The sequence below is a fragment of the Durio zibethinus genome, chromosome 18 (assembly GCF_047325235.1).
Source record: "Durio zibethinus cultivar Kanyao isolate XHJ-2024 chromosome 18, ASM4732523v1, whole genome shotgun sequence".
Classification (NCBI taxonomy): domain Eukaryota; kingdom Viridiplantae; phylum Streptophyta; class Magnoliopsida; order Malvales; family Malvaceae; genus Durio; species Durio zibethinus.
Window position 1 is genome coordinate 4,651,985 of NC_143179.1, and position 11,398 is coordinate 4,663,382.

The 11,398-nt window shown below is 30.3% G+C and overlaps 2 protein-coding genes across 3 annotated transcripts; both read right to left on the reverse strand.

Annotated features, from left to right (window-relative positions):
- Positions 1-786: 786 nt before the first annotated feature.
- LOC111299029 (uncharacterized) lies at positions 787-5,149 on the reverse strand. Of its 2 annotated transcripts, none has more exons than XM_022893903.2 (5): positions 5,066-5,149; positions 4,572-4,899; positions 3,226-3,346; positions 2,541-2,600; positions 787-2,446 (listed from the first exon to the last, which is right to left on the reverse strand). In XM_022893903.2, exons 2-5 carry the CDS (start codon positions 4,700-4,702, stop codon positions 1,040-1,042), a joined length of 1,719 nt encoding a protein of 572 aa, XP_022749638.1. In that variant the 5' UTR covers positions 4,703-4,899; positions 5,066-5,149; the 3' UTR covers positions 787-1,039. The 2 variants fall into 2 exon arrangements, with proteins under 2 accessions (XP_022749638.1, XP_022749637.1); XM_022893902.2 differs by having other exon boundaries at positions 5,002-5,129.
- A 1,524-nt stretch (positions 5,150-6,673) lies between these two features.
- Positions 6,674-9,172, reverse strand: LOC111300297 (vesicle-associated membrane protein 711-like). The gene is made up of 4 exons (XM_022895933.2): positions 8,678-9,172; positions 7,176-7,366; positions 6,925-7,088; positions 6,674-6,812 (listed from the first exon to the last, which is right to left on the reverse strand). The coding sequence occupies exons 1-4, from the start codon at positions 8,895-8,897 to the stop codon at positions 6,713-6,715; spliced, it is 675 nt and encodes a 224-aa protein (XP_022751668.1). The 5' UTR covers positions 8,898-9,172; the 3' UTR covers positions 6,674-6,712.
- Between the last annotated feature and the right edge of the window lie 2,226 nt (positions 9,173-11,398).

Sequence of the window (11,398 nt, forward strand, 5' to 3'; positions counted from 1 at the left end):
ATTTAAATAAAAAAATTTTTTATATCTTTTTTTAATTATTAATTTTAATAGATTCAATAGATGAGATTAAATCATATTTTTTTCTTTTTGAATTAAAATCAATGATTAAAAAAAATAAAAGGTGTAAAACTTTTTTTTTGTAGCTTGATTCCTCTCCTATGAAAATTTATATAATTAAAATTTTGAATAAATAAGTGTTTAAAAAAATCAAAATAATTTCCAGAGAAATGGAAGATGTTTGAAGTCCTACTGAAACCAAGACAATTATTTATAAATATATATTATAAATAATTTTCGGAGAACCGAGTCCATTCATTTAGCTATACTTCATATTTTTACACCTACATAATTACATGAATCTATACATTGGATTTCTATTTTTTTTTTAAATTTAAAAAAATGCCTTAACAGAAATTTAAGTCAATAATTAAGGTTTTAATATGAATTGAACCTTTCAAAAACCAATATCAATAAAAATAAAATATGTTAAACAATATTTTTCAAATTTTGGTATAACAGAAAACAAAAGAAAAAATTATAAATACTGAAATTTGAATCTTAATCTCAACCTTTGCTTGGTATCATTTCTTAAAAATAATTATATAAACCAACTCAGCCGATTCAAACAATAATAAACATATTTGGCGAAATAAGTTTTCTATATCTATAATATCATAATACCAGAACCGGTGAAATTGGATGGGAAATTTTGGTATGTTGTCCGTGCTACCATAAAAATTTGATTTTGGCCAAGGCTACCGTAAGTTGAGTTTGGAAAACCAGCAGTGACAATTAAACCAGCAGTAGGAACAACCTTTATGACAAGGACGGAAAAGAACAACACTTTACAGTTATATCTAAAATGCAGAAAACCAAACAGAAGCTGAAAAACTGTAATGTCCACTTATGAACCTGCCCATCAGCTAACTGCTTATTTACAAATCCATATTTCTCCTATAGCCTCTCTGAAGTCATCCCCCTTTGGAACAGGCTTTATACAATGCTTTAACCACCTCGCATATATCTCAGTCACCGTGTTTCATCGCCCCCTGCCCCTCCATCCAGGAGTGTGGAGGGGTGGCCTCAAAAGATCGCTGGAATTGGAATCCATCAAAGAACTCGGAGCCCTTTGTATGTATCCATCAGTTTGTCTTCGTTGTGCTGGTTTCACAGAGGCAGTTATTGGCCAATGATTTCTATAATTGGATCTTCGGGTAGAAAAAGGCAACTGGGTAGCTAAAGAACAGAATGAGGGGCCTGGATGACCTGGAGATGAACTTGACTTTGAGTTTGATAAAGTAGGATAGACAGATGCTACTACCTTTTCTGGTTCAAGAAATGTATGCTTCAAAAGCTCTACATTTGGTGGACACCATTCAGGCATATCATCATCATCATCATCAAAAATATTCTTTTGAGGTGCAACTATGGTAGTGATAACAGGCGTAAAGGTTGTGCCACTTTTGGTGGTCTGTTTCATTTCTAAAGCTGGTAACATTGATATCTGATCATGTTCACAAACTTTCTTTCCTGGAGGCAAGTTCAGAATAGCATCGTATGGAAACTCAGGAAGAAGGAAATTTTCTGCTCGTCTTTTATGTGGAGCAGGTAGTGACTGTATAGTTGGTAAAGTCAATGGCAATGACCCAACAATTTTCTTTAATCCTTCAACGAAAACATTCTTGTCGAACACTGCAGTATCCAAAACCTTATTTCTTAGACTTTCAGATATACCACAGGCAGCCCCAAAATCAAATTCTGGAAGATCATCATCGTCAATAGCAGGTGTGTGCACTTTTGTAATGACTGATGGCAGAGACAAGACAGGATTTTGAAGTCCCAAACCAGATTTAGGTTTCTCTGTTCCTGCGTTAGCTGTCAGAGACATTCCCCTTTCAGAAGACTGCTCCTTGGGTCCGAAGACAGAGACAGAGTTAGAACATGAGGATGTTTGAAGTCCTTCCGAAGTACTTGAGAAGTTGCTCAATGCAGAAGTTGTAAGCAAGAGATTAGCACTGGCAGGAGAGTTGTGCAGTTCAAGTTGGATATCATTACTGACCACATTGTCACCTTCATTTCTATTGATTATAGCACTCCCAATGCTTGTGCATGTGGCTAGGTGGGATTCTTGAGCTGGTTGTGTGCAAGGCAAGTCATTTTCCAAAAGTTTTTGTTCAGAGCGGGAGTTCAGAGGTTGCTCTGTCAAGGAAGAATGCTTTCTTTCAAGCTTCCTTGTAACAGAATTTGATGGTCCATGATTTCTTCGCCAAACAACACAACCCACCAATGAGTTCTGCTTGTCTTCAACTGCAGCCATGCCCTTGAAGAATCCATGTTTTGCAAGTATGGTGATTATGGCATCACTGCGAGGACATATGTAAAGATCAATACCTGGCGAGAGTTGAGCAAACCCAACTCTTTCCCCTTTCTCGTACCCTTTTGCAATCTGTTAAGATTGAATTAATATATGGATCAGAAATCCTCAAAACGCAGTTCAGGCACTACATGACCATATTCATATTCTTTTTCAACCCACCTACCTCTTTCAAGCCTGCCAGTCCGGATTTAGAAGATCCTTCTTTCCAGCAAAGTGATACAACCTGAAAATAAGTGCATTAATCTGTCAGAAATTTGAATTGAAAGAAAAGTATATCTAATTAGCAACAAGCTAACCCTAAACTAAAAAACTAAAAAGTAACATGTTACCCATTACTGTTTTTCTTGCTATTGAGGAAGATTCAATAATGACTTGTGAATTTGTTTCAGAAATCACTATGCTTACATTATTCATTAAAAGACACATATATACCTGAGAGTTGAGACTTGAGATTAGAAGTGCAAAGAAGACATCTATAGGGCTGCCACCAGTCTTTACCTCAGGCTTTTGGCCCTTTCATTTATAAATGAAACAGTATGCCATAAAAATTAACTGTTCTTAATTTTGAATAAATCTCTCTCCCTCTCCCTCCACCCTCTGCAGTGGGGTTCCAAATGACAGTTCTTCACCAAATGAGATTTGAAAAGATGTCTTAAAAGTTGTAGCAGACATTGACTTAGCTTTTGCAAGCAATTGAAACTCTTTGTGCTAAGGAACTTAAACTGTTTATCTAATTCAAACCCTGGTTATTTAAGGCAAGGAAGATCTTGAATAAAACTTTATAGAGGTAAATTATGCACTTCATAATCTGAATTTGATGAAAGTAACTCAAGCAAACTATATCTTACCATCAACCCTCTATTGCGTGAGCGAGCAAGCTCTTGAATATATTTCTCAAAAGCCTCTAGTCTAACTTTTCCTTTGACTTGTACAAGTTCAGACCACTTGATATCAGGCATCTTCTCACCGCTAAACAATAAAATCATCATAAACAAGGTTAACTATGGAAGATTTGCTACTCAAACCTTTACATCATGAAGGCTACCTAGTTAAATATTTTATTATACCAAATGATTAATGATCACAATTCTTGGGTCATTTAAATTAATGACAGTTAATTTGCTCATTCAAGTTTTCTTTCCCCACTGAATAGAGTTATGGTTGTACATTCTATCATTTGTTGCCTCGTATGAACAAATGGCTATATTGGTTGTTGGACAAATATCCATTTCAGTTTCATGCCATATCTAAATGACCAATAATACAGGGTTTCCAGTGCAAATTCTAATGAAGTTGTACCTTTAAAATGTTAAATGGTCTAATTTTCATGTCCATCTCTAATTACATGACCTTTCTCTCATGAAAAGAATTTGATCCTACATTACACCAAATTTAGCATTGTTTATATGAAGATCTCTCTGATCAATTTGATTATTTTTGTTTTTCCTTTTCTAATTTAGGTATCCATTAGAAATTACTGGGAAAAAGTTCTCTTGACGATTCCACTCTATGCCTTTATAGATAAAGAAAAATCAGCAACAAGTCAACTAATTAACTTGTGATTTTTCGCTCATTTATTTGGTTCCAAATTGCTCTTGTTTTTGAACTCTTGTAAAATTTCCCAACCAGAGTTGTTCTTCTTTTGATATATTTGACTTTTTGCATGGTATAAAAATTATAAAGTTTTGGCTTAAATATAAAAAAAAACCCCTGAACTAAAATTAAATAATCATCTAAGCCCCTATCATATTATTGCAACTAATTGAACCCCTAATAATTTATTTCACCCAATTGAGCCCTCATTATGTGAAAATTGGTGATGGCAATTAGCCAATTTTCATCCAATAAAGACTCAATTAGCTGGAAATAATGTTTGAGACTTAATTGATTGCCGTAAAATGATAGAGGCTTGGATGATTCTTTAATTTTAGTTCAAGGCTTTTTGAATACTTCAGCCTAAATTTTTATCAGCCCTGATTCTGGGAGCTTTGCAAATACAGTCATCAAATAATCTTTTGAAGTGATTCTTAGAACAGAATAGTTAACAGGAATTCAACTGATTTAAAGACAACTGGCACGCATAGCAGAAACCATATAATTTCATCTTCATAGGACCAAAACAGGAACAAATGAATTGAAAATCTCTAATACCAAAGCCTAATCGTTTTCAAAAGCAAAGAAGTAGATGAATAACCTTTTGAAGAAGGCAACGACCGACACAGTTACAGAAGAATTAAGCTGAAGGGACCCATCCCAGAGCTTCTCGGCAACCGTTGGACGAGCAAACCTCAAATTCCCAGAACCCGATCCTTCTCTTTTCGCCATTGTTTTTATTATTACGAAAATGCCATCTCGACCGCAAACCAGGATTCAAGTAGCCTCACTCGTTGATTTGGTAGCGGGAAACGATGATTGCAATTGCACTTGATTTTCCATAGTCATCGAAGCCTTCTGGGCCGATTTATCCCTCCAGCCCATAAATTGACGTAATTCCCGGAATTTCCAAAATTCGCACTAAATCTCTGTTCAACGACAACAAATTGAGACAAGAAAAAAAAAGGAATTTGTTTAAACAAAAATCCAGGAAATGAAAGAAAAATAATCGGGAAATTGTTTTGTTTTACCTAAATAATAATCGAAAAATAGGAGGCCGTACAATCGAGAGAGAGAGTTAAGTGTGCACTGTACCGAGTATCGTGTGGGTCTGCGCTTCGAATTAGATCTGATCGACATTTTTTTTATTTTTTATTTTATTTAGGGCTTGAAAAAGGAATGTTAACGTCACGCCATGGTCACCAAATGCTTAACCCTTTTTTATTAATAAAATTACTATTTAACTTTTTTTCTATATATTTTTATCCTATCTTCTTTATTAACAATAAAAAAATAAAAATAAGTAATAAAAATATGTATGCAATTTAGATATAAATGTAAAGATGACGTTAAGATTAGACATGACAATAAATTTCGTAACAAAAAACAATTAACTGTTTTAATCCACAAAATTTTTAAAAATATTTTGTATTTCAATTTCTCAGGCAGGTGACTGCCCTAGGGTCGCGTATTGGACCCTAGACCCCAGTGTCCGCCAAAGCCGCACAAAGCAGGAAGTTCCATCATACTCGATCCCTATCAAATTCAAAATAATTATTTTCTACTTTACAACACAGAAAGTTTCATGGCATCTCTCAGCATCATCCTGTTGCTCAAGAGTGGAGTACCGTTAGAGCGAAGGTTTTTATCAGTACATATTGATTTGAGTGATTAAAAACTTTATTTTTTTAAAGTACAATTTTAATTTTAAAATTTTAAAATATAAAAATAATTTTTTTTTTTATGAAATCCAATTCAAATTAATTTTAAATTAATTAACGAATATAAAAAATTTAAAAAAAAATTTTAAGCGAAGTTTTTTCGTTTGATAATGCGATATTGCCAACGTCTTATATGGTGTCAGTGGTTAGTTCGACGCCTTCTCGTTGCCCCAAAGTGCCTTTGACAATAATAAATGATTCGTATATCTTTTGGATCAACTTGGTGTTGCTGCTTTCTTGGTCACATAATGCGGTCGATAATCAAGATGGTATCAACTGGTTTTTCTTACAAAATTTTCATCTAATTTTTTAAAAATTATATAAAAATTTAAAAAATTAAAATATATATTTTACATTTAATATTCAATATTAATTTAATACGATAATTTTTTTATGTTTTATACATATTTAATATGATATAAATATATAAATTATTAACTCAAATTTGAAATATAATGTTTTTGTGAAATCAATGTTTAGACAAAAAATATTAGCAAAATATGTATCTTACGCCAAGATATCTAAATTTATATCATTGAAAAATCTTAAATGAAATTTTCAAATGAAATTCGTTAAATTTTTTTAAAAAATAATTTAATAAAAATTTTAACAAAAATTTAAAATTAGAGATTAATAAAATTCAATGTAAAAAATTATTAAAAAAAATATTTATAATTAAATTTTAATTGATATTTATTAATAATAAAAATTCTATTAAAATTTTTACTAAAAATATCTATTTTAAAAATATATCAAATTTTATTAAAAATTTTCAAAATTTTCACACTTAATTCAATTATGATAAAACTTTTTAGTTTATTAATTTTGATTTTTAATTTTAATTTTAATTTAATTATTTTTAATAAAAATTTTTAAGAATTTTATTTAAAATATTTTGTTAAAGTTTTTCTTTATAACTTTACATGCATTTACGGAAATGCAGCTGGCAGCCCGCTAAACATGTGAAAATTTGAAGGCCAAATTGTCCAGGAATAGCACCACCAATATATTAAAAAAAAATTTACAAGGCATAAAAGCAGGACGACAAAAAGAGTCCATTACAAAAAAATGTGAGCAGAACATAAACGATGATCAACAAAAGCATTAATATCAATGTCGCCCTGCAAGAAAACAACAATAACAATATATACTTGAAATTACCGGAACTGAAATGGAATTCAATGCATGATTCCAATACCGTTAAAGAGCGAAATATGTTTTAGCAATACTTACGTGAACTTAAAATCTCGCCACCAAATAGCATTTTTGTAACGACGAGCTTGGCTTTTGAATCGAATTGCATTCCCCTGCATTGTACTAGTCTTTTCAACAAGCAACGCCAAGCGATCGCCTCTCTCCAAAAGTTTCTCAATGTTGTCGACCATTACACTCCGCACCTATATGTATTAAATTGTGAAAATGGAATCCTGAAACCTCGAATTCAAGGATGTTTGAAAGAAACAATGATGAATGAACACAAGTACCTGGCTCATTTCCTCTTTCAAACGGTTTAATCTATCGGCTGTCGGATCTTTCGAAAAATGGTCCATTTGTTGACTCAGGATCCTGGAGAATTCATCATTCATGGCAAACGCTGAAGCTGAATGAATGGCACGACCATATGTCTTAACAAATTTTTTATGGATATCTTCCAGGAAAGCAAAAGGGATTCTCCCTACACATCAATTAATTACATACACTTTGTTAAAATTTATCATACATTTAATTGAGACTATATTTCTAGACTATTGTTCGAAAACTATTGACACTCTTTTAAACTTAAAAGGGATGGAATATAAGGCATAAATTAAATGAATGAGAGATAAATCAATGAAATTTGGCATAAAAACTATTTTGATGAACAAGTATTATTTTGAATTTTGATTTTTTATTTGGACCATTTTAGCCATGATCTTTTTTTTTTAACCAATTTGACTTTATTTTTAAAAAATAATCACTCGATCACCTGATTATTGACTCTGCTATCAAGTTGCCACATCAGCACTTATTATCACATATCAGTACACGTGCTGATTAATATAGGATTAATATTAATATTTATATTATTAATATAAAAAAATTATGATAATTATTAAATAAATATCATAATTAAATATTTAAAATAATTTATATATGATATTAAATAATTAATTAAATATCATAATTAAAAAATTAAAAAAATATTTATATATTTATGTTAAATTAAAATAAATATAAAATATGTTAAATTATTAAATATAGTCGATAAAATTAAATTAAATATATTATTTATATTATATCATATATTTAGATTAATTAATGCATATATCGTACAAATTATATCATATTAAAATTATGTCAATATAAACAAATATAAAATATATTTTTAAAAATATATTAATAATTTTTTTATATTATTTTTATAATATTGTATTAAAAATTATGAAATTTAAAAAAAATAAAAAGAAGGGTTTTCCACAGTGAACAATGTCGGAGAACATCGAAAGGAGTAACGGCAGATTTGGATTTTTCATGAGTTTTTCAAAGAAAACTAAAAAGTTGAAAAAGAAGTTAAGAGGAGTCCGAATGTGGTTTTGGATGGATTTTCAACATGGACAAATGGAAATTACTGGGATAATCCGATGCCGGATTTGGACAGATAACTGATTGTTCTTTTAACTTTTAAAATTTTAGAAGCAATAAGAGAGGGAAAATGGAGAGGATTTTTTTTGGTTGTCACATCATCAACCGTGGCATTTGATTGTCACATGAATTGACATATGACAATAAATGTTGACGTGATTGATGATGGGGCTTTTTGCAGTTGTATCAATCACTGAAATAAAATATCTAAACTCAAAATTATCCCAAAAAAATTAGGAACCAAATAATTATTTTTGCATAATTAGATAGCCAAAATAATTATTTGATAAAATTTCTATATATATAAAGAACAGTAAATGGATCACAAAAAAAAAAAAAAAGAATGAGTTTATAGGCTACATACTTTCGGAGGAATCATCGGCCAAGCAAAGAACCGTGAGGCCATCGGTTCTCTTGACATGAAAAATATAACAATCATGGGAAAACGAAGAATTGCTATCATTATTTGCTTCTTTCATCCTATCCAATATCTTTCTCGCTACCGTGCTCGCATTCGTCTGCGTTGCGCTGAACTCTGCCAACACCACCTGCTCTCTCGCCACCATCCCATACGATATCCCCATTCCCCGGTAACACTCTGTTTCCCCAGCTTTTCCTCTGTTTATATCAATTGCTGATCACTCCTTTTTATTTTCTTGTTTTGGGGATCTATATTTGAAGAAGAGAATCGAGAGATGGAGTTCGGGGGGCTGATTTTTTTGGCATAGATTGGGCTGGTTTTTTTGGCAGAGATTAGGTAAATTAAGGGGGACATACAAGTTAAAAGAAACAAAAGGAGAGGGAAATTGAAAATATAGAGCACAAGAAAAGGAAATCCGGGGGGCGGTGAGTTTTCAAAGATATAGTGGAAAAAGGATGACTCGGAGTTTGAATTTTCGTTCTTAATTTTTCGGCCGAGATTCGTGGGAACGACACGTGGACCAATAAAAATGGGTTGTGGTGCAGACATGAATGGGGGAGGGAGCAAGCCAGCAAGGTCAATTAAAAAAAGGTACAGTCTGGCTTGATGCAAAACCAACTGTAACACTGCTTGAAGTCATTAATTGACTAGGATTAATAACTCAATTTTCTTTTAAATTTTGTTATTTTTATTAGAATTTTGCTAAGGAGTAACGTAACATACTTTAATATTTAGAATTTTGAGGTCATTTTAAAATATATTTTAATATTTTAATATATATTTTTTAAATTCAGTTATCTAAGCCTGATGGATTAAACCCAGTGTCGGACAGACCTATTAAAAATCATAAATAAAATTGTCAACTAATACAGTTGATATAAAATTATTACTATAAATAATATATTAACAACATACGCGTTAGGCAAATCTTTCTTTGTAAGGAACAAACTTTCTTTGTTTCTTTTTAATGGTTTTTTTTTTTCAAAAATAATATTACTGTAATATAAAGATGAAGAATCGTACAAAAAGCAGAAGGAAGATCAAGAAATTGAGTTTGGAAAGTGAAAAATCTCATTGTCTAATCATGGATAAGTGGCTCAAAATGTTAATTTTATCTAAATTTAATAAAAAATTTAATTTTTTATTCGACTAAAAATTAGATAATATTACATTACAAATATAAAGATAAATATAATTTTAAATTTGTATTAAATATGAGAATGAATGATATAAAAATCATCCGTTATTTGTATCTTATATATACATTTAAATTTATTTAGTAAATAAATTTTTTATTAAATGATATAAATTATTATTTTAGATTAATTAAAATTAATATATATTTATTGAAAAATATATATTAAAAAATATTTATAAAAAATTATTTAAATATACAAGATAAAAATAAAAAATATATATTTTTATTTTTATTTTTTAAAAAAGTTATGGATATGAAAATTATTTATATCCATTAAATATTTATGATAATAGAAACAAAAATGAAAATAAATTTAAAATATTTATTGAATATGAATACAAAAATAAATATAGTATAAAAATAAAAAAATAAGATACTTATATTCAACCAATTGGCATCCCTAACCCAAGCAACAAACAGCAAAAAGGCAAAAAGAGCCATAGTGGTTATCTTTTGTATATATGTATGACAAGTGGGATTGATAATTTTAATCTAAATTTTCTTTTCATGCTTGTCATCATTAAGAAAATGATTGATTTTTGTTTAGTGTTTACAATTTGAATTTGGCTCAAATAATGGAAGAGTAAACTTCACCAGGTTTTGGATGATGGGATCAAGAGATTCTCTAGGATGTAAAAGACTAATTCGACCCAGGTAGGAGGGATATATAAAAAGATAGAGCCAGATCCAAAGTTAAATTTGGCTTAAAGTCAAGAAATATGATTAAGCCCAGAGGCGAATGAGGGGCAGCCGGGCAGGCAGGGCCATCCCCCAAAATTTTTTTAAACCATTATAGTAAGTACAATATTCGAACCCTTTCTTAATTTAATTTACTGTTTGTCCTTCCTACCCTATTTAAGTGGTTTTACCCTTGATTAAGATTATGTTAAATCTCTCAAACTAAGTCAATAACATCAGAGAAACTTTATTGATGTTACTCATTCATTTATCTTAAAATTTCGAGATTTAATTTAATTAAAAACAGTTCATAAACAAAATTAAAAAGTTGGTGTCATATGATTGAGACCAGGCAAAATAACATTTTTTTAAAAAATTGAATGTTTATATTCAATTCGAACGGATGGTTTTAGATAAAGAAAATTCGATTATATGTTATTTTTTGTAAATATTATAAATTACTTTTATAGCATTAAAGTTCAATAGTTTTTAATGTAAACAGATTTAAAATGCATTTTGAAATTAATTTAGAGTCTAGAAAAATGTTCCATAGCCTGGGCCACATTAACACATAGTGGCACATCGGCACATCCTTTTCAACTCCTGGGTCCTCAATGAAAATTATTTTTTCTGCTTCCATTAAATTTTGGTATGAGAAGTTAGGAGCCCATAACTAATATCTTGTCCAAAGGGGTGCCGATATAATGTTTATAAGTTATCAAGGTACGTCATAAATTTGATTTAATTATTATTAAATTTAAATTCAAATAGTTCAAATTAATAAGTGA